Consider the following 22,239-nt stretch of genomic DNA (forward strand, 5'->3'; position numbering starts at 1 on the left):
AAAATTGTTGAAATTGTTGGAATTCTGTGGTTTGCTTCTCCGCTACTTTACTTATTTTTCTAAAAACAGAAAAATGTAATTCTTTTGATTTTTTTTTTAATTTAATGAGTTGTTTATATATTTCTACATTTATTATAATCAAAAATTTTAAAATTTAGATAATCTTTTAAAATAAATAGTGGTTTAATTTTTGGAACCAATAAACCGAACCAGTTTGAAATTTTTCAACAAATTGCAGCCCTGGATCTGGCGGATCCGGTTTGGGATTGGGATTAGCCAAGGTGCGACTTGGCCGGAGCGGCTGTCAGCCTGGTCGACGGGCAGGCATGGAGCGGTACTTCTTGGTAGTTGCATCACCAGCACATGTCTACAAATGCACATATGCACATATGGAAATGCCAAGCACACGTGCCAGATATCAGCAGGCAGTACGGAATTTATTATTATGAAATGCATCCGTTAAGAAATATTTGTCTGAGTCATCGCTTAATACCTAGAACTTGTAAGATTGATACCCTGCTGGGTGTGCTGGCAAGTGGGCTGGAAATATCAGTGATCAGAAAGTTATTCCAAATGCAATTGGCAGCCGATAAAGTTTATGCAAATTGCTGTTCTAGATTCCGCGGCGAGTGAGCGAGAAGTCAATCTAGCGCTGACCTTAGATTGCGTGAGGTTTCTAATTAAGCTGCAAGGCCTGTGCCTAGACTACCTTCAACTTGCGTGAGAAACTGCGAAAGTATATTGTAAATTCGTTTGATGATTTTCAAAAAAATTTAATTTAACGGTCTTTAGTTTGGTTTATGTATTTGCTGTTTGCGAATGTATCGATATTTCGATGTTTTTCGGAAAAACGTAGGTAAACATCGATATATAGCTAGGAAGTTTAGCATATAAACAGCTGATTCAAATTATCGGAGTACTCGAACTATCAAATTAATCGATAAGTCCCGCCTGGTCGAATTTTGAACAGATTTTGTTTACAAACTTTAAATCCCAGCTCAAAGTTGAGCTACAAGACCCCTCACAAGCAGAACCTGAAATCATTTCGCTTGAGGCGAATTGAGAAATTCATAAAAATTCTTTTTTAAAATCGTTTTATGCTATTCTTTTAGCAGTTTTATGTAAATTTCAGCCACAAAATGCTGATATCCTGTAATATAAAATTAAATTCTCCTTATAATCTTTATTAAAATATCAATTGTTAAATATTTTCTGTTTCCTAACACAAATTTAAAATTTCCAAATTCACATAATCCTCGTTGGCCATGAGAAAGGCCTTGTGGGCATTCAGCTGAATGGCCAAATCCACTAGATTTGTGTTGCTAAAATAGTCCATGGCCACCACATTGGCATTGTTGCCCCAAGGTCCCTTTAACCATTGGTTGACCTTGGGATTCAAAACAGCCGCCCGCTCCTTGGCCGTCTGCAGTTTGTGGGAGTTAAGGGTCTGCTCCATGCTTCTCACCGCTGTGAATATCCAGCCATCATCCTTTACAGGCGACTCTGGCTTCCTGCTAAACAAGAGTCGCATGTAGTCCAGGGTTTGTGACATGTTCATGAAGCTGGTGCTGAAGCGCAGCCAAGGGGGGCAGATCAAGTTGGATTCTGGAGGAGATTATCGGTTTAAAGCTTATTTTATTAAATATTTAAAAGCTCAGCTTACCATTCTCTGGATGTGGCAGTTCCTGTGTGGGAAACAGTATCATCACATGACGGTTCTGCCTTAGGAGGTCCTGCAGATTCCGATTGGCACAGAGCTCGTTTGTGGTTACATTACGTTGGTAGGCCTCATCGCCCAACTCTCGACGTATAAGATAGAACAGCGATCTGTAGATTTCCGGGTGCTTGTAGAATCCAATAGGAAAGCTGCTGAAATCCAGCACCACCATCTCACCGGATCTCTTGACAAATCGAAGGACATCCCGCAGAACTCCAACCAGAGGCTGCAGAAACATATTCTCGTTGACTAACCAAAAGTTGTCGCTATCGTCGTTGGTGGCCATGTTTTTATAACTAAAAAAGAAAGATAAATAGAAATAGATGTACATTTTAAACAGGAATTACTTCCATCTCACCCCACACTAAAATCCAAATAGCGTATGCCAAAGACCAGCTGAGACCACACATCGAAAAGCTGAGCCTGCAGATAATCCTTGATGAGCACCGACTTGCTGGTTCGATTCACAACAGCGCCCGAGGCATGAGTCCCTGGCAGGAACATATTCTTCAGCGGCATTCGACTCACATCCTTATTTTGGGCCATCCAATTCGGTTGAATCTTCAGGCAGTCGACGGTTAGGAGCTCGGTCCCATTGTAGCTGGCCACATAGTGCGGCAGACACTTGCCTGTGGGATAACGTGTGGCTGGCGGATCACTTGTGTCTTGTCGATTCCAGCCCCCCGGAAAGTGTAGCTTTCCCAACTTAATCTGTGTGATTATTTTTCCCGTTTTGTTGACAATTGCCACTCTGGGAATCAAGAGTTCGGGCTGGAAGTTGGAAATGGTTGGATCCTGAGCGTAGATGCCAATCCACTGCGGTGGTCCATAGCAATCGGGACCCCAATTGACCTCCAGAGAGGAGTCATACAGGGCTTTGCCATTTGGAGAAATGGTCAGGTATACGGGGCAACTAGCTGAAAATATGGAATATATTATTTATACTTTATTAAATGCGCAATTCTCGTAGCTTGGGGATTATTTTTAAACCCTTTTCTTTACCTTTTAGAAATCCAAATAGAAGAATTGATTGCACCAAAGGCAGCAGTATTAGTATTTTCGTTTTCATCTCTAAACTTGACACTCAATTAGAAATTACGATGTGCACTTTGAATAGATATTTGGCGTGTCTTATTTGCTTGGCAGCCAGCGGTGAATTGAGGCGAGAGACTTGTACATTTCGTTCCGCGGCAATTGAGGCAACCTCCCACAAGCCAAAGATGACCTTTCCCTCCACCCCACCTCATTCCCTGGGTAATTGAGCGTTTTCGTATATTTACTGGACTCACTTTTGAGACATTTTAATTTAAAGAGTGGGCAGTCTTGAGTGGAATAAGGTGAAGAGAAGAAATCCCATAGAAGATGACTTAGATAATGGGAAAATTTTAATAAAATCAGGGAGTTTTATCTGTTAATTAATGTTATGTTTAAATAATGTAATCGCAGCACATATGTCTACACAGTCCGAAATAGTAGAGATCTTTTTGAACTGATTTTTTTATTATTTAATTACAGAGCTATGACATTGCACTGTAAAGTATAAACTTTCACACTCTTTTTAATTTTAATTTCGGAAACTTATAATGTTACATATGATTTAATTTAAGTATTTTTTGTATTAATGGAGTTATGACACTGTAAACGGAAGGTCACACATTTTTTTACTTTAATACAAATTAGTTAAAATAAACAAGCAAGTTCTTTTTATAATACTTTTTTATATTACTTAAACTTCAATAAAATAAAAGCAACTTTGTAGTGTAATAATACCAATAAAATCTAAATGGCTTGTATAAAAACATTCCATAATTTATTTTATTATTAAAAATGTATTTAATTCCTTAAAAACCAACGACACCTCTGTTTACACTCTTGGTAAGAACAATGACGATTACTGTTACCGCCACAGCCCCAATAAGTCATCCGTTTGCAGTCATTGGACCACAAGTCGTAATACCACATGTTCAAGTTGAGATTCCTCAGACAACCCCTTCCAAAGCTATGTCCTTCGTTCCTAAAAAAGTAGCACGCCCTAAAATCTTATTGAAAAAATAGTTTATAATAAATAGTTCATAAGATTGCTATAGCTTTGACCTACTTGGACGTCCATTACAAAACGGGAACACCAGGGAACTGGATTGTGCAACAAACAGGACAAGGTAGGCCAGACTCAAGCAGTATTTCATATTTAAATACATTTATTAAGGGCTTCTGGGTCTTATATAGAGACAGGGAAAAAATTAACAATAGGTCTATTTTTAGACAATACCTGTAGCTTACGTTAACATAATACAGGCGAATGTTCCAGCTTTTAGTCTACCCCGAAAAAAAATGTATATACGTAGATGAATCGAATGATTTTAAAATACTTTTATAAACAAATATTTGTTTTAAAAATAATTTTAGAATGACGACAAGCATTTCGAAACAGTATATACTAAGTAGTGTATCTACTTGGATTTCCTTCGCAACTGAATAATATGAAATGAATGCCAGTAATAAAGCAGCGATAGGAACAACTATCAATTTTGATGTCCTTCATTTTTAATTATTCATTACCCATTTTAAGCTTGGTCATACTTAAATATTTTGATTAACCTAAAAGCCCTTATCAACGCTCTCCTGATATTAAAACTATAGACTGCAATCAGAAAGAGCTTAGTTTTGACTGATCAGGTCTTAATAATTATTTCTTCTAACGCTGGAGCTTATGCAGGGATATAGTCCAACGACTTTTTATGGCTAATTCAAAAAATCTCCACTATTGCCTTAACTTTTAATCAATATTATCCTTAGGATTTATATTAACTAAATGAAATCATAATGCAGAACAGAGTTCACAGTTAAATATACAAAATAAATAAAGATAAATTTAAATAAAATAAAAAATAAAAAATGTAAATTAAAATTTAAAGCTCAGTTTAATATTGCAAGAATTTTAATAAAATGCCATTATAACAAAAGGACAACAGTATTAATTTTGGCCACTAGTTGGGGCGGTTGCAGGACCTCAGACAGTGTTCCTTGGAGCAATACCGATTGCTGTTGCCGAAGCAGCCGTTGAAAGTCATCTTTAGGCACTCCCTAGTATCACGCTTGTAGTACCACATATTGGGATTCGGTTGTGGAGTACACTGAGGCGCCTGGGAAACTCCCTGATTCCTGCCTCCATCGCAGTCCTGGTTGCCTATTTTAAAATATTGACAAATAAATTCTGTTTATATATGAGTTTATGTGTATCAACTTACTGGGACGTCCCGTGCAATTCTCTTGGGCTTGGGTGAGAGCCACATAAAGGACGAGGCAGGATGCAATAAGAAGGAATTTCATTTTCAGTAGATTCTTTTCGGATGATCGATTCGAACTAAGTGCTGAATTACATTTATGCCGTAGCTTATATAGGGTACAAACTGTTATATTAATAGCATTTACACAATAGTAATAAATATGGAAATTATCAGAGGGATTTTTTTTATAGTTTGTGTCCTACTTAAATTAAAAAATCACAAAGCGAATATAGAGCGCTCCAAAAGCGATTCTTTGTGAATAATTAAAACTATTTTTTATATTTTCAACCCTTTTAGATACTCAAACAAGTAGGAAAGATATAAGTGATTAAGTTGTGTACGCTATATTCAAAGACAGATGATGTTAAATTAAAAAATAAACAAAACTTGAACATTTTTGTAACCAAATGTCATATATTTTTTAATTTAAGCTCGACGATGACACTTTTCCAAGCTGGGTGACTTGGTGCTATAGCGATTTCTGTTTCCGAAGCAGCCTTTATGTACCACATTTCGCTGAGTCCTTTGTAGTCGCGGGGAACTATTTTATATAATAATAATAAATTAATAAAATGCCTTTTTGGAACGGTGTACTTTAATTTACCATTACGAGGGAGTCCTTGGCGCTTTTGGCAACAGGTGTAAGTCACATAAAGGACGAGGCAGGACAAAATCAAATGAATTTCATATTTTAATGGTTTTTTTTTAGAGGATCGATTTGAACTGACTCCTAAAATAAACGCTCTGGCTTATATAGAAAAATTACTATGCTGAAAGGAGTTCTATTTATAGTTCCATAAACCCTACTTTAGTAAATGAACAACTTTATGGTGTACTACTTAAAATGTAAAAAAAGCTTTAGAATATATTTCGGGAAGCTTGTATACCCTGGCAGTTTGCAATTTGACACAAACTGTAAGTATAGTAGACAAATTTTGTTGTTGAATTTAAAAAATAGTAGGTCTCAAAGTATATGTATGCCTTTTATGTTAAAACGCAATAAAGTTAAGATTTATCAGAAAAATAATAAAACCGTCCACAAAAACCATTCCGAATGAAATACTTCTTGCTATTATGCTATAATCAAAGTTTTATTTTAGGTTTTCTTTATTTACTGAAACAGCAGCTTGTGTAAAAAAGGACAGTCAAGCAGAGGGCTAGATCAACTCTACTGCAGATGGCTACAATATAAACTGAACTTAAACTGTAAAGAGAATATAATTTGCAAGAATAGACTCTTTTTTTGAATGAAATTTTATTCAGAAAGATTCTCTGTAAATGTTTCATATTTTTTAGTTTCGACCGCGGCATCTTTCCATGCACTGTGCTTTGGTGCAATAACGATTCCTGTTGCCGCCACACCCGCGATAGTACATTTTGCTACAGTCATTAGTTTGTCGGTTGTACCACCACATTTCGGGATTGGGACTAGGACGACAACCACGGAGTTGGCTAACTCCTTCATGCTTGCCTCCTTGACAGTCCTGAGTTTCTATTTTAAATGATATGAAATGATTTTACTTGTTTGTAGTTGCGATTGCAGGGTTTAACATACCACGAGGAAGTCCGTTGCATCTCTGGCCACAGGTAGAAGCCACATACAAGACGAGGCAAGCAGCAATCAGAAGGAATTTCATTTTTAGTTGTTTCTTATCGAAGGATCGATTTGAACTGGCTGATTGATAAATAGTGAGGGCTTATATAGGGCGTTCCAACAATACCAATGAGCTCAAAACAATAGTCGAATATCTTACTCAGCTGTTTTAACATTTTAACATTATTCAATTCAATAATCCATTCAATACGAATAAAGTTATATATATCTTAATAAATAAGAACTTTTAATGTGGTTTCGTTACGAATTTTAAAATGTATTTTAGTGTCAAGTTGGTTGACTGAATTTTTTTATTTTATTTTATTTATGTTTTTTAAATTTTAATATTTTTGAGGCAGGCAGCAATTAGAGGGAATTTCATGTTTGTTATTGGAGTATATATACATACGAACTGATTGATTGAAAGATAATCCTGGCTTATATAGAGGATTCCCTACTATACCAATAAGATTAATACAATAGTTTATATCCGTTTAAATAATTATAAATTAATATAATCAATAATAATGTTGATGATTGCTAATTTGTGAGTTTTATATGTCTATATTCATTGACTTGAGCTCAGTGTGTATTTTGAGTCCAGTGGGTGGTGCCTTTGGTTTCTTATATAAGATAAGGTTTTAGTATACCGCGGTAAGGTAGCTGCCCGCAATATTCTCCGCCTGCACGGTTCCTGCAGGAGGACGTCACCGTGGCACGTGGTGCTCACGGGGTTGTTGGTTAAGAAGGTGGGTGTTGTGGCAAGTTGCTGCCCACAACGACCAGTCGCCTTATGATCGCCTCGGAATCCGTAGAGTGATGCCCAGTGCGGATCGAGACCGGGTGGTGGCCTCGATCAGTGATTATGGTTACTACTGAGATAGTGCGGCAAGGCAGTTGCCTGCAGTATCCACCGCCTGCACGGTTCTTGCAGGGGGTTGTCACCGTGGCACGTGTTGCTCACGGAGTTGTTGGTTCTGGGATGGGTGTTGCGGCAGGTTGCTGCCCACAACGATCGATCACTTAGTGGATCGGACCGGGTGGTGGCCACGACCAGTGATGATATCCCAACTGGCCTTCCTTGCCTAATCGAGATAAGCCGATAGCAGGGTCTTAGCTACGGCTATATTAAATAAAGACGCTCGATTAAGGAGATGTGCCTTTATTGTACGGCTGCCAGTCCAGAACTAAATTTACAGAGAAAGCTTAATTATAACCCTAGCTCGCACAGATCACCGCCGTCCACCAGCTTCTACCGTAAGCCTTCGTGTGCCGTCGCCGCTGCTGTGCTTTTTTCGCCGTTAACCTTTGTATTGTTAACTTATACATAAATTTAAAATCAACACATAAAATCTCTTTAAAACACCCAAATCGTTGTGTTGAATTCATATCCAAATGGACATGGCACAGGACTTATATTTACTTATGCTGCTCAACAAGCTGATTTCAAAAAGTCTACTGAAGAAGAACAAAGGCTGCACAGTTGTTAAGAGTTTAAAATTTAAACTTTAAATAAATAATAGGCGTTGAGAAATGCGACTTGATCTTAATTCAAATTATGTTCTCATTTTTTTGTACAAGAAAACCTTAGTATAAGATGGCGAAAGACACAAGAAAATGTTTTTAGCACCTTTAAAATGCGTTATCCATTGACACCCTTAAACTAAACACTAATCATTTATAAAAAGTATACTATAAAAATCCAGATTTCAGCAATCATTGCATCTCTTTAAAGAGCGTCCAAATTGTATACGGTTGGTATAATTCTTTTTTTTTTATAAGGCTTTTGCAAGTGGATGATTTATATATTTAGAGAAAACATTGATAATCATTATTTACAGTCCAACTCTTTGAAATATTAATTTCACACAAATATTTTATTAATATTTTAAATGTAATGCATTATGGTCAAAACCAAGAGACACTTAGCGTCTGCAAACTCGCCGGCAATGGTTCTCGGAGCAGTAGCGATTATTGTTGCCTCCACAGCCGCGGTACCGCATCCTGGAGCAGCTCCTGGTCCGGGAATTGTAAAACCACATTTCCTGGTTCCTGGCATGGCAAGTCCAGATATTTGCGTTTCCCTCATCCCGACCACCTTGACATACCTGAAGAACTGGGTCGAAAAGATGGTAAGAAGTTTATATATGGGAAGTCTCGAAATTATAGACTTACCTGGTCGACCCCGGCAAAAGTCCTGGCCAGATGTATAGGCCACATAAAGTGTTAGACAAGCCAAGATCAAAGCGCACTTCATGACGACGGAATTGCCTTAAACTGTTTATTCAGTTGAAAACTGTGGCTTATATAGTTGCGGAAACAATAAAATATTTGGGTTTTTGGGTAAAAATGTTGTAAAAAAAAAACAATAATTATGTAATACTACTAAAAATTTAGGACATACAACCTAAATTTAAAACAAAAAAAATGTGGGGAAATATAGGTATAATGAATGAATTTTTAAGTTTTTCCAGCTAAAAAATACTTTCTTCTATATTTAAATAATTGTTATCTATCGAATATTACTTAAAGTGTTTATTTTATATGTCGAATATGATTTTCTTTTTTTCTAGCTTATTTTTTAAAAAACACATGTGTGCCGAAAATAAATTACATATCGAACAGCCTTGTGCTTGTTGAACAATAATCACCTGATAATAAATTATATAATACCTAAAGCTCTGGCACGTGTGAAAAAAAAATATATAAATATTTATTTTTTAAAGCTTTAAAAACGATTCCAACGAACTCTAAAAACCTATTCAGTTTTTAGCAAATATTACTTTATTTACTTGGTGTAAATTTAGTGGAATTCTATAAGTAATATTGTTTTTTTTTTATTATTTTTAATTTTGTATATAGCTTAATTCAACATAAAGAAAGCCCCCTTTATTTGCTTAACACCATTCAGCAGCAGACATTTTTTTTATACTTTTTTTTACACACGTGTGTATGTTGGTAAAGCAAATCAATCAACAGGCAGTATAAATACAACATGGCTTTATAAAAATCATGGCAGCATAATTTACAACATTAGTCTGGCCTCGTACCATCTATAATGCGGAGCACCACATTGATTCTCATAGCTGCTGTTATGGCCTTGTACCTTTTGGCGGTCTTCACAGCCGTTGAAAGTTGCAAGGGCAAACCATGTAAGTAAATATATTTTATTGTTCCAAAAATCTGATTTTCCTAAGTTGCATTTTTTCTCTGATTAGCCTCTCCTAAGTGCGTTGGAACCTTTGATGTTGGCAATAACCGAAGAAGAAAGTGTAAGAGAAATGCTAATAAGGATATGTGGCATTATAATTCAGTGACTAAGAATTGCACAAAACTCGATTATAAAGGATGCGGAGGGAATGATAATCGTTGGTGCAAGCTGCAATTGTGTGAAGCCTGCCGAGGGAGATAATATATATATTTTCTTAAGTTTTTTAAACAAATTAGAAAAATAATTAAAGAAATATAATTAAATACACAAATAACAAACTATGGGTTACTTTAATAAGATTATCAGAAAATCGAAGATATTCTCTCGATTTGGCAGACACGTGCCTATATCTTGAGCTCGTTTTTATTGTTTACTTTAAGCTATTGAGAATAACTATATTGTTTTTAGTTATTGAAATTTTTAACAATGGTTTTTAACTGCGCGTGATTGATTTTTCCTTTATTATTTTCATTTATTGAGTGACTTACACAGCAAATGAATAACATCCTTTCAGGGCAAGAGACTTTACCTTGTATATGTTTTTTTAATGCAGACAAGGCAGGGTGTTCCCTATAAATAACCTGCCAGGCGATCTTAAATAGTATTCCTGTTTCGTACCTTTCCCAGAATAAAGTTATCAGTTTTGATATGAGAAGCACTTCGTTGATCCTTTTAAGTGCTGTTGTGGCCTTGTACCTTTTAGGGGTATTTACCACCGTAGAGAGCTGCAAGGGCAAGCCTGGTAAGGATATTTGGAAAATAATAGTTAAATAAGAGTTCTGGATCTTAAATAAATTTTTAAAAATTTTCTTTAGCAACTCCCCAGTGTGAAGGACCTTTAGATGGAGGCAATAAACGAATAAGGAGGTGCAAAAAAAACTACAACAAGGCCATGTGGCACTTCAATGTGGTGACCAATAACTGCACCCAATTCAAATATAAAGGATGCGCCGGCAATAATAATCGCTGGTGCTCCAAGCTTATATGTGAAACTTGCCGAGTCCGATTATTTAAATAATTTCTCTTCCATATAAATTGAAATAAAAAATGCACAAAATCTGATGTAATTATTTTGCTGGTTTATTTTCGGATGCTGTGGATCGATTTCATCTTTTGAATGTTGGGAACCAGTAACAAAAGCTAATTAGCTTGGAAATTTGTTTACGTTTAGAAACTATCAATAGGTTTAAGTACAACAATGCTTAGGGCTAAACTTCAACCAGTTCTGTACAGGCTTAGGGCTAGTTTAAGTTATTGTTAAATTAAGTTATTTACTTTTGTGCGTTATTTGTCGTTTATCTAGAATTGCATTACAAAACATTGCTATAATTAATTCGATTATTCGATTTGTTCACTTCGCTTCTGGCTTTGTGTGTGTTGCTTTGTTTCATTTTCAACGGAATGCGGGCGGTATTTAGTTAATATTATTAAGTATTTGATTTTCGTTGCACAGGTACGCAATGATATATATGTGTTCTATGAAGGCAGTTGTTAATCAATTTCATTCTTACTCGTCTGAGGTAGGTATAAAACAATATAAAAAATACAAAAAAAAAGGTATTTGAAACAGTCTAGACTCCACAAAAAAAAGTACAATCCTAAACGGGCCATAAATTATCAAATAAATTACATACACATTTACGATTCTATTTAGCATATATCCCTATGTAGCCTACATCATATCCGTAACTATTTATATTTATATAAAAAAAAAAACATAAAAACAGTCTTGTGGTTGCATTTGTGTTTAGTTTCTCGTTAAGCAGATTTCATTTCTGTGATTGTGATATCAGAATGCGAATGAATAAATATGTGGCGAGTGCGAATGCGAATGTGAATGCGAATGTGAATACGAATACGAGTTGCATTTCGAGTATAGGACTATAAATAAATTCTGCTTAATTACTGGGTACTATGCGCATGTCTTTCTTGGTGTGTTCTAGGAATTGGAGTTAGCTCCGCTTACGTTTGTGTGTGTGTTTTTTTGGGGGTGGTGGTATATGGAGTGTGCTATTTACAGGGTGGCCCCAGGACCTATTAGCTATATATACAGGACACCTATTTACAAGGGGGTGCAGGACACCTAAATAAGTTTACAAGTCATATGGGGAGGGGATATAAACTATAAAGGATTCTAAGAAATATTGCTCTAGGAATTAGTTTTCCCTTAAAAACTCTAAACAGAATTGAATTTTGGAAAAATAATCCTTAAATTAAATAATTAAATAATAAATAAAACCTTTTAAGCTCTATTTTAGAGTGGTATTCTTTTTCTAAAATTTAACTTTTAAACTCTTCAAAAGAAGTCCGAAACCTCCGATTTTAAAAAAATATTTTTAAAAAGGTGTCTCAAAGTATGCAATGCAATTATCGTTACATACTTTTGGGTCCACGATTAAATGATTTTAAATCTTTAAATTTACAAAAATTGTAAACGCAATATTTCCTAAAATTCCTAAATAGCTCACATTTTCCTCCTACAATACCCCGCTCACTTTTCGTCCATCTATCCTACTTTACAGGGTATTTCTCGCCTAGCTTGCTTGCTGCGTAAGCAGGTTGACCAGCTCCGTGCGCTCCATGTTGTTCAGCGTGTGCATATCCACACCCAGGGCGGCGGCCACAGCCTCAATGTCCAGCCCGAAGGCGGTGAGCAGCTCCAGGAAGCGCATCTCCTCGCCGGTCATCGGGTTGGTGAGCGTGGGACAGGAGTGATTGCATTGCGGCCAGCTGCATCGCTCCAAGAGTCGCAGCCCACACTTTTCGGGCACTCGGGGAACACGCTGACGCTTCTTGGACTTGGTGCCGGCAGAGGCGTTGTTGGAGGAGCGCAGTTTCTGTGCGGATTCCTCGGCCACCACCACAACCGACGGCGATGGCTGCTCCTGTTGCATCTGAGAGTGGGAATGTTGGTCACGGCGCAGAAGTTGCTGCTGCTCCTGCTGCTGCTGCTTGCGGCGTCGCCTGCGCTGCTCCTGTCGCTGCTCCGGGGTCAAGGGCTGGCGGCGTCGCTGCTTTCGGGAATCACCACCATTACTGGACTTGGGGTTATTGTTCTTTCGATTCCTATTCTTTTGCGCCGCATTGGCGTTCCTGTGCCGCTCCTGCTGGCGGCGTTGCTTCCGTCGCTGGCGCTGTTCCTGCCGCAGGCGTTTCCTCTCCTCACGTTCCTCCTTGGTCAGGTGATTGTGCTTCCTGGGCGTCCCCGCCTGGGCCACATTGTTTTGTTTCTGACGCTGCTGCTGCTGTCGCTGACGGTGCCGCTGATGTCTTTGGTTATTGGGATGCTGGGATGGCTGGGAGACGACAGTCGAAGCCTCCGTGGATCTCTTTAGCTTGTCATGTCGCTTGCGACGCGTCGAGTGCTCCCAGCAGCGCAGGGCCGAGGGCAGGGAGATGTCATCTATCTTGATATTGACCCAATCCCGTTTTGACAAGACCGCATGGCCAATGCAGCTGGGTGCAAACACCGCTGTGACATTGTCCAGGGAAGATCTCAGAGCGCCGCCCATCTCGTGGATGTAGTTCCATTGCTGCGGCGTCACCGGAGCTCCTACATTGTCCGCTCGCATCTGGGCCTCGTCGAAAAGCCATTGGAACACGAAAAGGGGAGCTATAAATTAAGGAAAATAAGGTTACATAAAATTCAAAGAACAAAAATCACAGGAAAAACTTACTTTTCAGGGTAGGATATAGCCTGTAGCCAAAGTAACACCTCCAATGCTCCGTGGGATGGGCTTTGGTGCACTCTTCGGGCAACAGACCCTGCCACAGCTTCCAGCCTTGACGCACAGCCTCACTGGAGGCCACAGCCGCCGGTGTATAGGGTTCTCGGTCCAAGAACCAACCCGAATCACTTACTCCCCTGACAGTGACCTGGAGTTGCTTTTCATTGACCAGGAAATCCCTTATGCGATCCAGATTCAGCATCACACCAAGACCTCCGGCTGAAGAGCCAACTAGTAGAAGCTCTCCACCCGGCACACGACCCAGTCCTACGGGTATCAGTTCAGCAATGACCTGCTTCAGGATCAGAGCTCCCATAAAGCGCCAACTATTCTCCGGATCTCGGGTATCCGGCTCCGTTCGTGTGCCCGACCACGAGTCGCTGCTGCAGTAGGGGATGAGCACATGGTTGGCATTGTGCCAGTAGGGATTCTCCTCCGGATGCGGCGACAGAATGCCTCCAACTGGAAGGGAAAAATAAGAGACCTTAGAAATCTGTAAAAGGATTTCGATTGTAAAGTTCAAACTCACCATCTCTCGTCTCTGGCCACTGGGAGGAGGTCATGAGGTGGCGCAGCCTCATCCACCTGGCGCGGCATGAACGCACATCGAAGCAGTGCCAGCCGCCCTCGAGGAAGACGATCCACTTCTTGGAGCTGGTCTGCTTGCGCAGGTAGTAGCCGGCATGGGTGCCGTCGTTGCAGGTGATGCTCGTGTTGGCCAGGTTGGCGCGCTTCAGGGAGCGACTGTGATCCCCAGAGCCGCTGGCCGAGTGCATTACCATATAGTTGCGCTGGATCATGTTCATGCTGGTCTCGCGCAGCGGATCCTTGTCCAGACTGGAGGCGGCATCCAGGCTGCTGATGGAGCTGGGGCCGGCAATGGCTCTGGCACTTGGCAGCTGGCTGAATGTGGCCAAGAGCAGCAGCAGCAGCAGTGGTAACAGGCTGACAATCTGTGAAAGAGAAAATAGAGAAAACGGAGAGATATAGTCTCGGCATTGATAACAAAGATTCAGCGGTTGTCTCTCCCTTGCTCTCTCTCTCTCAAGTTGGCCTCTTCTCTTTGGGCCAACAGTTGCTGGTGTTGTTTTTGGCGGAAAAACTTGCTTTGATCAAAATGCGAGCAAGAAGCTTTGCGATAAGATCAAAGAAATTTTTGCCGCATTTCGTTTCGTCGTTCCGTTTCGTTGTGTTATTTTTTCCAACCCCTTCTTCCTCCCCTCATTCTTGCACTCTCTTTGTGGCTTGTTTGTTGTTTTTGTTTTGTGTTGCCTTTGGTTTACATAGAGAGGCGAGAAAAAAATAATAAATACAAAGGGAATACAATAAAAAAAAACCTCAAAGTATTTAGTCAAACATGGCAAGAAATTGTTGTTAATCATACGCCCCGTGGGCCAGTGCCAGTGCCAGTCAAACAAATTTCAATTTCACATTGTCATGGCCGCTGACGCGTGGTAATCAGCAGCGGCAGCGCTGCCACAGCGACGCCAGCTGCGCGGTTGCCATAAACGTCTGCGTCGGCGTCCGTTCTTGGCTTTGAACTTAAGGTTGCTTTAGATACCCTTTAATCGCGTGGTATAAGGGTATATTGGAGAGAAGGAAATGTATGTAACAGTAGATTTATATTAGGAAATATTATATTTTTGTGGGCAGATCAACAGACTATCTACTAATGTTTATTAGTCCATTATTCGTCTATTATACGTCTTTGGTCTATTATTTGACCTTATTATTTATACGTATTTTTATCAGTTAGTTTGTTTTAGTTCATTGTTCTGTTCATTATTAGGTTCATTTGTTTGTTCATTTGTTCGTTCATTTCCCTGTTCATTTGTCGGCTTATTTATCCTTTTGTCAATAATTCATTCGTTCATATGTCCGCTCATTTGTCTGTTCATTTGACCAGTAATTTGTTCATTTATCACATTATTTATCCGTTCATTTGTCCACTTGAATTCTTAGTTCATTACTCTGCTTACTTCATACTGTATTTTTCCGTTCATTTGTCTCTTTACTTGTCCCATGTATCCCTTCCTATGTTTTAAGGCAAACTAATGAAAAAAAAATCTAAATTCAAAGTACTTTTAATATTTGCAAATATTTCCCTAACTCTTCAGAACAAAATCCAAGCCAAACGCTTTTACAAAATGCAAGGAACTTTTTTAAAGAGCAATAATTACGGGATATTGTATGGTCGGGGAAATTGACAAAGCTTTTGTTTTTGTTGCTCCGCATACAGACATCAATCAAATGAGCTATCTGGCGATTTGTTTTGTTGTTTCGCTGATTCTCAAGTCGCCTGTTTTTCTTGTTGTTTTTTTTCTTGTTTAGCTATTTTCCAGCAATTTGTAAATAAGACAACAATAACAGCAACAAAAAACATTTGCCGACAACATCGGCAACGATTTTAGTGTCTCAGTGTGTCAGTCTGTCAATTCGGCCGGGTCGGTCTGTCTGTCTGTCTGTCTGGCTGGCTGGCTGTGTCTGCCTGTCTACGGTCTTGCCTCCGCATAAATAACCATTCAGAAATCGTAAAGAAATCTTCAATCAATGTTTATACAGGCCTTTGAAGTGCGCCGCCTGCTGCCGCCGCCAGCAACGACAATTTGCAGACAGAAATGCAAATGACACACACACTCAACTCACACTCGGACGGGAACAGTAACAGCAACAGAGACACACTCTGGCAATTATTGGCTAAAGGCCTACAAAGTATAATTTGGCCAAATTTAAACTCTGAAAACTGGACCGCAGGCCATTTGGCCTAACGGTAGCCGGCAGCAGCAGCAGCAGCAGCATCAGTCATTGATATCTTCGCAAGATATAATGCTTAGATATATCTATATTTAAACCAGCCAATCGGGTTCCCAAATTTTTTTATAATTTCCATAATAAGCCAGAGTCCGAAATTCATATAAATTAGGTTTAACAAAACCATTGACAAATACATTGCTTGATAACATTTTAATAATAGTGAATGTGATTTTATTTGACAGTATGCATTATAAATTCGGATTACTATCTGATCAAAGCTTGATTTAATATGGTCATAAATTTATTTGTTTTGTTTAATTAATGGAATAATTAAGTCGATAAATCTATTGAGAATTTGTAAAATATTAAAAAATATATAAGTATATAAGCATTTCATTAGGATATGTTTTGCAGAAGGAATAGATTTTAATAAATTTAAAAGAAAAATTGAAAAATATAAAAATAACAGTTAAATGAATAAAATATAAAAATAAAATAAAATATTTAATAATACAAATGAGGTATATAATAGAAACATCATACATATAGAAGGTATATAATAGAAACATTATAAATATAATTATAATGGTAAAACCTAGCTATTTCTGATCAGGATAACAACTTGTAAAACGTTTAACAAGTTGAATAATTTACTAATTTAAGAAATTTTAAATGTAAGCAACAGATTTTTAAATATTTTAATAAAAAATTCCCCTTTTAAAATATAATTCTACAAGAAAAACCTATATTTTTTTGATCCGTACTACCTTGCCTCCCATTTCCCCCAAATTTCTCACACCATCTCAGCCCACCAATATATATATTTTTTTTTTCGCTCTGCACACGTCTCTTACAACAGGTTTAGATATCTTCTGGCTCGTCTTAGTCGCTCGCCGTCCCATGTTTGATGTTTGCCGCCAAACAACGAAATTGACAAGAGCTCCTCGCTCCTCCTCAACATTAGATGAGTAGTTTCCATTGTTGATTAGTTCAACTGCGCCAACGACTGTGGCCACAATGAACCACAAAAAAAACAACAAAAACTACAAATAGTGGGATTTCACGTGTGCGTGCGCGGATTTACGTTTGAGTAAACACACACACACACGGATACAGATACAGATACAGATAGATAATGGGTGAGCGTACGTTGCACTTGTTGTTAGTCTCTTTTTTTTTTGTTTGTTGTGTTTACCTGTTGAGAAAAAACGGCAGCGCCGCCGAATAAAAATAAATAAAAACACTGTCGGCGTTGCCAAAGGAAAAATGTTCACAAGCGCCGCTTAATTACCCTATATAGAGTCTTAAGTTGCGCTATTAATTGCGGGCAGTGCTTATTAATATTTTGCTTTTTTCCTTCTCGATTTTCTACCCCTCTTTTTTGTGTAGTTTTTGTTTTTATTTTTTTATTTCCAGCGATGCCGACAAAGGATCGAATCGAATGTCTGGGGGCTGGCTGGCAGCCAACTACTTGTCGCGCCGATTATATTGTCAGTTTTTATTAATTGCTGCAAAATACTCGGTCGCGTTTGCGTTTGCGACGCGCTGGCGCTAAGCGTTCTTTATTTTTTGTTGTACCCTCCCTGCTTTTTCCTACAATTTTATTAAAAAATCGAGTATACGCCCCGTTGTGACTGGAATTGATTTGATTTCATTTGATTCGATTGCGTTGGCAATTGAGTCTAGTCCGTGTTGGTCTAGTGTGTGTTGGTCTAAGTGCCTTTAATCGAATTGCAATTAGCATTTGTCTAGGGAATGGGATCAGTTCCCTTTTAATGAAAGATTTAAGGCTTGAAAAGGTTGAAATTACCCTTCAAAAAAGGAATTATTGAAATGTTTAATTCAGATATTTCCTTATTTGAAGGGTTACTTTGTTGTTTTTTTCTCAATAAGTTATTTATACTCAATAAATAAATATTGATATTGAGTCACATTTTTTTGTTCACCCATTTTTTATAAATTTATATATAAACATAAGTTAGCAATTAGCTTAAAGCCAACTGTTAGCTTTATACAAATAAATAAATAACTATTTTTATATAAAATTCTTTTTTTATCTTAAATGTTATTTTATATTATAGAAAATTTATTTTAAAAAACTCTTTTGAGGGCCAGTTTTTATCTCGGTTCCTTTGGGAATTATATTGCCTTGTGTTTTGAACTTTACCTCTAATAAATTTTCTTACTGTTTAATTTACACTTAAGCTAGTATAAAATTCATAGCTTTAAAAATCCAATTATATGCCATTATTTATTGATCCGATAAGTGACTTAATTATCAGAGGTCTATAAATAATAATATGCTGATTAAACCATAATAGATCTAGACAATAAAATTACAATAGCTTAACCATTATTCAATTTGTTTAAATTAAAAAATACTTGTGTCAGTTGCCAAGTGAGAAAAGTCTACACAAATCTGCTCTAGATATATCTTTAGAAGTGCTTATGCAGAAAATTCCCATCAAAAGTATATTTATTATCTCAGCACAATCAATAACGACCTTGCCCGGTTTTTAAATCAAAGGGAGACCGTCAACCCAAAGCCACTTGATGGGGATCTTGAAAGTGGAGGATGTTGTTGTTGTTGTTGTTGTTACTGGTATTGTTATTGTTGTTATTCTTGGCGCACTTGCAGCAAGAAAGAAAAACAAATACAAAACGGACGATCGCTTTTTCACTCACTCGCAGCTTATCGCTTCTACGCTTAAGTAAACAACACAGTCCGCGGCATAAATAAACTTCCGTTGTCGTCTTATGGCACTTGTTGTTGTTGTTGTTGTTGTTGCTGCAGCTCTAGTAATTGTTGTTACTGCTGGCAGTTTGTTTGATTTGCCTGCGGTTATCCATCTCTCTTTACCATATACTTGCTGTCTCTGTTCCCGGTTTCTCTGTTGTTTGCCGGCTTTTTTTTTCAACGGCTTTAATTTGCGCGCGTAACCAGAAAATCGTTATGAAAGAGAGCGCGCTCTTAACAAATTTCACAAGGAAATACATTAAATAATATACACAAAAATAAATAACAGAACTGTTTCAAAAAGAAGAGAGAAACAGGCAAATATTAGGCAGGATAAGAGCAGCTACAGTTTTCAATTAAAATCAAAATAAATAGCTTAAAATTTGAGTTTTAATGTACTGATCTTTCTTTTAACTGATATAAAATAATATGAAGTAATTTTAAATAATGTATATACTTGAACATTTCCCTACTTAAATGTACGTAACTCTCCTTGAAGTTATAGAAATTAGTACAATTAAATTTTACAATAATTTATATAAGTGAACCATATTTTCCATGCCTAATCCTGGCCAACTGTCAACGTTTATTTCCTTTTCCCTTGGCTGACCTGAATTGCTTGATTTTTTGGGCCTTCCCCTGGCTGAGTTTTAGAATACTTTGAGGCCTCTCCTAGGCACTCATAATTGCAGCTCCCGAAACCTGAACGATCTCGGCCCCTTTTGCCTGTCGCTGCCTTATGGTTTCTGCCTGCCGGGCATTAAAATACACCTGTTTGCGGCAATTTAATACTTTTTATGGCAGGGAAATAACGCGGTGGCTGCTACTGCTACTGCTGCATTGCTGGCATGGCAGAGGCCCAGAGTGCAGGTAATTCGGAAGCGGCCTCAAATGAAGCCGCAAGCCAGCAACAGGCCGGCGAGCGAGCGGCAACAACAAAAGCAGAGTTGCCGCCGCTGCCGAAACGTGTAGCAGCGTTATTAGACCGGCCTGATCTCCGCCAGTGTATCTGTGGCCATAGTATCCGCATCTGTAGCTGTAGCTGTAGATGTATCTGTATCTGTATCTGTGGATGTGCGCACGTCTGCCAAGCGGCTGCTGGCCGCTGATCGCTTTTTACTCCGAGCGCGCTAAACCCGTGCCGTTTTTGGCTTTGTACTTTGCCGCCCCGTGGACTCGTGTATGTTTGCGGCATGTTGCAAAGCAGATCGGACCTGGCCAGTAACACACACGAAAAAAATATACTTTTTTTCGGGTAAAATATTTAAATAATAATAAATAGGTTGTATTTAAATTTATTTGTAGAGCATAAATATTAATATGGCCTTTTATATCATTCAAACATTTAAAGAATATTGAAAAGATGTTTGTTTCCTTAAGAAATTTATGGTTTTTCAATAAATAAATAGAAACATTCCAGTTACAGCTCTTTTGAAAGCTTTTCCCAATGATCACTGCAAAAATAATGATTTCTTAGGTTTTAAAATCTATAATTTTATCGAGAAATCCCTTAAAATGAATCTATTTTAAACCAGATATTATTTGTTTCTGTGCACTTCGGGCCAACTACAAAAAGCCAAAGGCATCGTCGTCGTCGTCGCACTCATTGATCTTAACTTTGAAAACAGTAGCTACTACGACTGTGGAGTGGAGTGGAGTAGAGTGGAGTGGTTGTGGTGGCTACAGCTCTGTCTCTGGCTGTGGGGATATGGGAATATCGGAATATGGGGTCTCGGGGCCTCGACTTCAAGCGAAGTGGGGCGCACGAAAGCGGCCTGCACTTTGTTGTTGCTGCGGCGGCTGCTGCTGCTGCCGCTGCTGCTGATGATGAGGGTTTTGGTTAGCTACACTTAAAGTCTCATTCCCCGCTCATTTTTGTCGGTCTTTTTGTTTTCTTCCCCTGACCAACCCCGCTGCCTGCTTATTTTTCTTCGGTTGTTTTTGTTTTCCTGCCCTGCCTGCTTATTTTTTTTGTGGCTTTTTGCGCACGCAGGCAAATTTAATCTCGTTTTTTATGCCCTTGCAAAGGATTTTCAAATTGATTTCGACCGACTATGCTAATGCCGTAAATAAAGTTGTAGAGGCTTTGGGTATCGGTTTCGGTTTTAGGCCCTCTGTTCTCGATTCTCCTCGGATGCCGGCCGAGTTCTCACAACTTGGCCAGCGGCTTAAGTCGGAAGCTATTAATTTTAATTGACGTGCTACTGTATTTTTCGGTTTTCTGCTTAAGCGGCAACTTTTGATATCCCCCGTTTATTTATTTTTTTTTCCATATTTCGAAGCCAAGCCACCGCTTCATATTTCATTTCTGGGGCTACTGTTTTTTTTTTTTTGTATATATTTTTTTCTCTGCTTCTCGTTGATAACTCACCTGCTGGTTGGGCTTAATCCATTTATTTGTGGCTTCCTCTGATGTTTTAGCTGCCATCTTAGCGATTTGTTCGGCTGCCATTTTCGATTCGATCACACATAGATATGGGTATATATTATATATGAATATTTGATATACTTTTGTGGTGTTTTAATTATTATTTTTTGTTTTGTTCAGCACAGTTCGGAGCACTTTTTAAGGCGCTGCATTATAATTGGATTTTTCTTTTAATGTGGTGGCACTTGTCAACTGGTTTTCAGGAATTTCTTTTCAATTGCAGGGGGACTTTTCGTGATAATATATAGTGTATTTGATTCGTTTGTTGTTTCAGCTGATAGCACTGCGATCTTGTTTGTTATCTGCGCCACGGCACACGCGCTCACAACGTCCGCTCAAGTCGAATGCTCGCCACGGAATGAGGAATCGAATTTTACCTTGCGCCCTCGTTGCCGACGTCGCTGCTCTGCCGCTGCCTCGGTTCACGTGTGCTCGTCGCTCTCTCTCTCTCTCACTCTCTCTCTCGCTATCTACCACTCTGCTCTCGGCGGCGGCATTTGTGTGGCTGCGTTTTTGTTTAGAATACGCAAAATAATAACAAAACTAATAATAAACTGCAGGGCAATGCAATTTGAGAGAATCGCCGACGGCGACGTCAACTGAGGCAGCGCAGCGGCGATGACGACGGCAGCGGCAGCAGCAGCAGCGTCGATGATGGCAGCGGCTGCTGCTACTTGTTAATAACCGTATTAAGGTTCCCTTTGATCTGCTTAATCGAAGGCCGAAATGGACTTTGCTTCTGGTCTTCGCTCGCCTCCTTTTCGTCCTCGTTCCTTGGCCGAG

General features: G+C 38.6%; 6 protein-coding genes across 6 annotated transcripts; 2 read left to right on the plus strand and 4 right to left on the minus strand.

The window, feature by feature from the left end:
* Window positions 1-1,158: 1,158 nt before the first annotated feature.
* Window positions 1,159-3,220, minus strand: LOC108078650 (uncharacterized). The gene is made up of 4 exons (XM_017172577.3): window positions 2,720-3,220; window positions 2,076-2,634; window positions 1,664-2,013; window positions 1,159-1,605 (listed from the first exon to the last, which is right to left on the minus strand). The coding sequence occupies exons 1-4, from the start codon at window positions 2,784-2,786 to the stop codon at window positions 1,220-1,222; spliced, it is 1,362 nt and encodes a 453-aa protein (XP_017028066.1). The 5' UTR covers window positions 2,787-3,220; the 3' UTR covers window positions 1,159-1,219.
* A 1,484-nt stretch (window positions 3,221-4,704) lies between these two features.
* LOC108078595 (kunitz-type serine protease inhibitor nigrescinin-1-like) lies at window positions 4,705-5,067 on the minus strand. The gene is made up of 2 exons (XM_017172515.2): window positions 4,966-5,067; window positions 4,705-4,904 (listed from the first exon to the last, which is right to left on the minus strand). The coding sequence occupies exons 1-2, from the start codon at window positions 5,045-5,047 to the stop codon at window positions 4,705-4,707; spliced, it is 282 nt and encodes a 93-aa protein (XP_017028004.1). The 5' UTR covers window positions 5,048-5,067.
* A 3,456-nt stretch (window positions 5,068-8,523) lies between these two features.
* LOC108078594 (kappaPI-actitoxin-Avd3c-like) lies at window positions 8,524-8,855 on the minus strand. The gene is made up of 2 exons (XM_017172514.1): window positions 8,774-8,855; window positions 8,524-8,714 (listed from the first exon to the last, which is right to left on the minus strand). Exons 1-2 carry the CDS (start codon window positions 8,853-8,855, stop codon window positions 8,524-8,526), a joined length of 273 nt encoding a protein of 90 aa, XP_017028003.1.
* An 801-nt stretch (window positions 8,856-9,656) lies between these two features.
* Window positions 9,657-10,010, plus strand: LOC108078593 (U-actitoxin-Avd3l). Its single transcript, XM_017172513.1, has 2 exons — window positions 9,657-9,750; window positions 9,817-10,010. Exons 1-2 carry the CDS (start codon window positions 9,657-9,659, stop codon window positions 10,008-10,010), a joined length of 288 nt encoding a protein of 95 aa, XP_017028002.1.
* A 447-nt stretch (window positions 10,011-10,457) lies between these two features.
* On the plus strand, window positions 10,458-10,827 carry LOC108078592 (male accessory gland serine protease inhibitor-like). The gene is made up of 2 exons (XM_017172512.1): window positions 10,458-10,551; window positions 10,625-10,827. The coding sequence occupies exons 1-2, from the start codon at window positions 10,458-10,460 to the stop codon at window positions 10,825-10,827; spliced, it is 297 nt and encodes a 98-aa protein (XP_017028001.1).
* Window positions 10,828-10,866: 39 nt separating this feature from the next.
* Notum (palmitoleoyl-protein carboxylesterase notum) lies at window positions 10,867-21,799 on the minus strand. The gene is made up of 4 exons (XM_017173024.3): window positions 21,400-21,799; window positions 14,067-14,490; window positions 13,487-13,999; window positions 10,867-13,422 (listed from the first exon to the last, which is right to left on the minus strand). Exons 1-4 carry the CDS (start codon window positions 21,478-21,480, stop codon window positions 12,344-12,346), a joined length of 2,097 nt encoding a protein of 698 aa, XP_017028513.1. The 5' UTR covers window positions 21,481-21,799; the 3' UTR covers window positions 10,867-12,343.
* Window positions 21,800-22,239: the final 440 nt, after the last annotated feature.

This window comes from Drosophila kikkawai, chromosome 3L, assembly GCF_030179895.1.
Source record: "Drosophila kikkawai strain 14028-0561.14 chromosome 3L, DkikHiC1v2, whole genome shotgun sequence".
NCBI classification, from domain to species: domain Eukaryota; kingdom Metazoa; phylum Arthropoda; class Insecta; order Diptera; family Drosophilidae; genus Drosophila; species Drosophila kikkawai.

Coding starts and splice junctions, on each gene's coding strand:
- LOC108078595 (XM_017172515.2), bottom strand. CDS start 5,047: ATGAAATTCCTTCTTATTGCATCCTGCCTCGTCCTTTATGTGGCTCTC. Junction 4,905..4,965: donor GAATTGCACGGGACGTCCCA/GTAAGTTGATAC, acceptor ATTTTAAAATAG/GCAACCAGGACTGCGATGGA.
- LOC108078594 (XM_017172514.1), bottom strand. CDS start 8,855: ATGAAGTGCGCTTTGATCTTGGCTTGTCTAACACTTTATGTGGCCTAT. Junction 8,715..8,773: donor CTTTTGCCGGGGTCGACCAG/GTAAGTCTATAA, acceptor TTTTCGACCCAG/TTCTTCAGGTATGTCAAGGT.
- LOC108078650 (XM_017172577.3), bottom strand. CDS start 2,786: ATGAAAACGAAAATACTAATACTGCTGCCTTTGGTGCAATCAATTCTT. Junction 2,014..2,075: donor TATTTGGATTTTAGTGTGGG/GTGAGATGGAAG, acceptor TTTCTTTTTTAG/TTATAAAAACATGGCCACCA. Junction 1,606..1,663: donor ACTGCCACATCCAGAGAATG/GTAAGCTGAGCT, acceptor AATCTCCTCCAG/AATCCAACTTGATCTGCCCC.
- Notum (XM_017173024.3), bottom strand. CDS start 21,480: ATGGCAGCCGAACAAATCGCTAAGATGGCAGCTAAAACATCAGAGGAA. Junction 14,491..21,399: donor GGATTAAGCCCAACCAGCAG/GTGAGTTATCAA, acceptor TCTCTTTCACAG/ATTGTCAGCCTGTTACCACT. Junction 14,000..14,066: donor GTGGCCAGAGACGAGAGATG/GTGAGTTTGAAC, acceptor TTTCCCTTCCAG/TTGGAGGCATTCTGTCGCCG.
- LOC108078592 (XM_017172512.1), top strand. CDS start 10,458: ATGAGAAGCACTTCGTTGATCCTTTTAAGTGCTGTTGTGGCCTTGTAC. Junction 10,552..10,624: donor GAGCTGCAAGGGCAAGCCTG/GTAAGGATATTT, acceptor AATTTTCTTTAG/CAACTCCCCAGTGTGAAGGA.
- LOC108078593 (XM_017172513.1), top strand. CDS start 9,657: ATGCGGAGCACCACATTGATTCTCATAGCTGCTGTTATGGCCTTGTAC. Junction 9,751..9,816: donor AAGTTGCAAGGGCAAACCAT/GTAAGTAAATAT, acceptor TTCTCTGATTAG/CCTCTCCTAAGTGCGTTGGA.